We start from the raw sequence: 1,409 nt of genomic DNA, 5'->3' as shown, positions 1-1,409 counted from the left end.
CAATCCCCTGTCACAGAAAGACAGGAGACAGGAAATGAGGGAGAGTGTGCAAAAAAAAAAAGAACAAAAAAAGGCAGGTAGGTGTGTGTGCATGAATACCAAGGAGTCTGCACGACTAACTTGCCAGATACAGAAAGAAGAAAGTAATTACCTAGGTATTTCAGTCTGAGGCCAGAGAAGGTCCTGACACACTGACACGAGTTCATGTCATTGTTACAATGAGCCACAACAGATGTGTATGCTCTGAGCACGACGGTGCAGAAAATGAGCACCGTGAATACTCACTAAAAGTTAATATCCTGTCACAGCTTACTCATCAGTTTCATTCTGGTGCCTTTTAAAACAGGGATCGTGATTCGATTAATTGTACAGAAACAATTCATTCACAGCAATGAGCCATACAGAGCAACAATGTGTTTATAAAGAGAATCAAACTAATATCAAGTTACTGATAAGAAATCAGACAACAAATTAAAAAATATCCTCCATTAATCAAATCATAGGACTTCAGTTTACTTGAACAGTTTCCAGTAAAGTTGGCCAACACAGGGCAACTTAAAATGTACCAGAGAAAATTAGACCAAACATTTATTAATTTTCCAAATATTTAATAAAATTAAATTCTCAAGAATCTGCCTTCAAATATTTATAATAAACAAAAGCAGCATGCACATATCAGGGAGTCTGTGTGATGCCATACCTCGTGCAGAAAGCTTCTTAGTGTTGATGATTTTTGCAGCGTACTCCTGTCCGGATGACTTCTTTACACACCTACGCACCACTGAAAAAGCTCCCCTAAGAACAAAGAAAATAAACAAGAAAAATTAGTTCCTTTTCACATGCTTTCTCTCACACGTACAGAAAGTGTGACATTGAAAATGGCAAACAACTTATGCGGCAGTGGTCTGTGTATGAAACTCTTGATCAAGATTTTTTTAATTAATTACTGTCAAGGCTAGAAAAAGAGCAATCAATTGGCCAAAACTGGCCACTTTAAAAACTTCAGCCCTGCCTGTATGTACATAGTAAAAGCTTCATGTTTCTACTTGGTTATAGATTAAGAATATGCAAAACACAGTCACACAGTTTAGTATTAATAAGAAAGAACGTTCTTCTACATTTGTTTTAGAGTGTAAACTTTTTTTCTAAGGGTCATCAAAATCACGTTTATATAAATTAAGCAATTATAGCCATATTGTAGTCAATGAAAAATACATATTGACTAATAAAAGACGTTATTGTTGTACATCGTCATCAGCTGCCCTGATTTCTAAAGACTAACAATATAAACAAATCATATTGGTCGACCTCTAGATAAGGCATATGTGTCAAACTCAAGGCCCGGGGGCCAAATGTGGCCCTCGGTGACATCTTATCTGGCCCCCCAAGATGCCATTTTAAATGTAAAA

The 1,409-nt window shown here is 36.6% G+C and overlaps 1 protein-coding gene across 8 annotated transcripts in view; it reads right to left on the bottom strand.

The window, feature by feature from the left end:
- Positions 1-795, bottom strand: part of LOC119424051 (calcium/calmodulin-dependent protein kinase type II subunit gamma) — a gene marked incomplete at both ends in the record, with an annotated part of 51,711 nt that extends 50,916 nt beyond the window's left edge. For all 8 annotated transcript variants that reach the window (XM_037691507.1, XM_037691509.1, XM_037691508.1 and 5 more), the window contains 1 exon segment: positions 701-795. In XM_037691507.1, the coding sequence (XP_037547435.1) occupies positions 701-795 (95 nt within the window).
- Between the last annotated feature and the right edge of the window lie 614 nt (positions 796-1,409).

The sequence above is a fragment of the Nematolebias whitei genome, chromosome 17 (assembly GCF_014905685.2).
Source record: "Nematolebias whitei isolate Nwh7 chromosome 17, NemWhi1, whole genome shotgun sequence".
NCBI classification, from domain to species: Eukaryota; Metazoa; Chordata; class Actinopteri; order Cyprinodontiformes; family Rivulidae; genus Nematolebias; species Nematolebias whitei.
The sequence above is the reverse complement of the archived record's forward strand: the minus strand, read 5'-3'. Positions and strand labels throughout refer to the sequence as shown.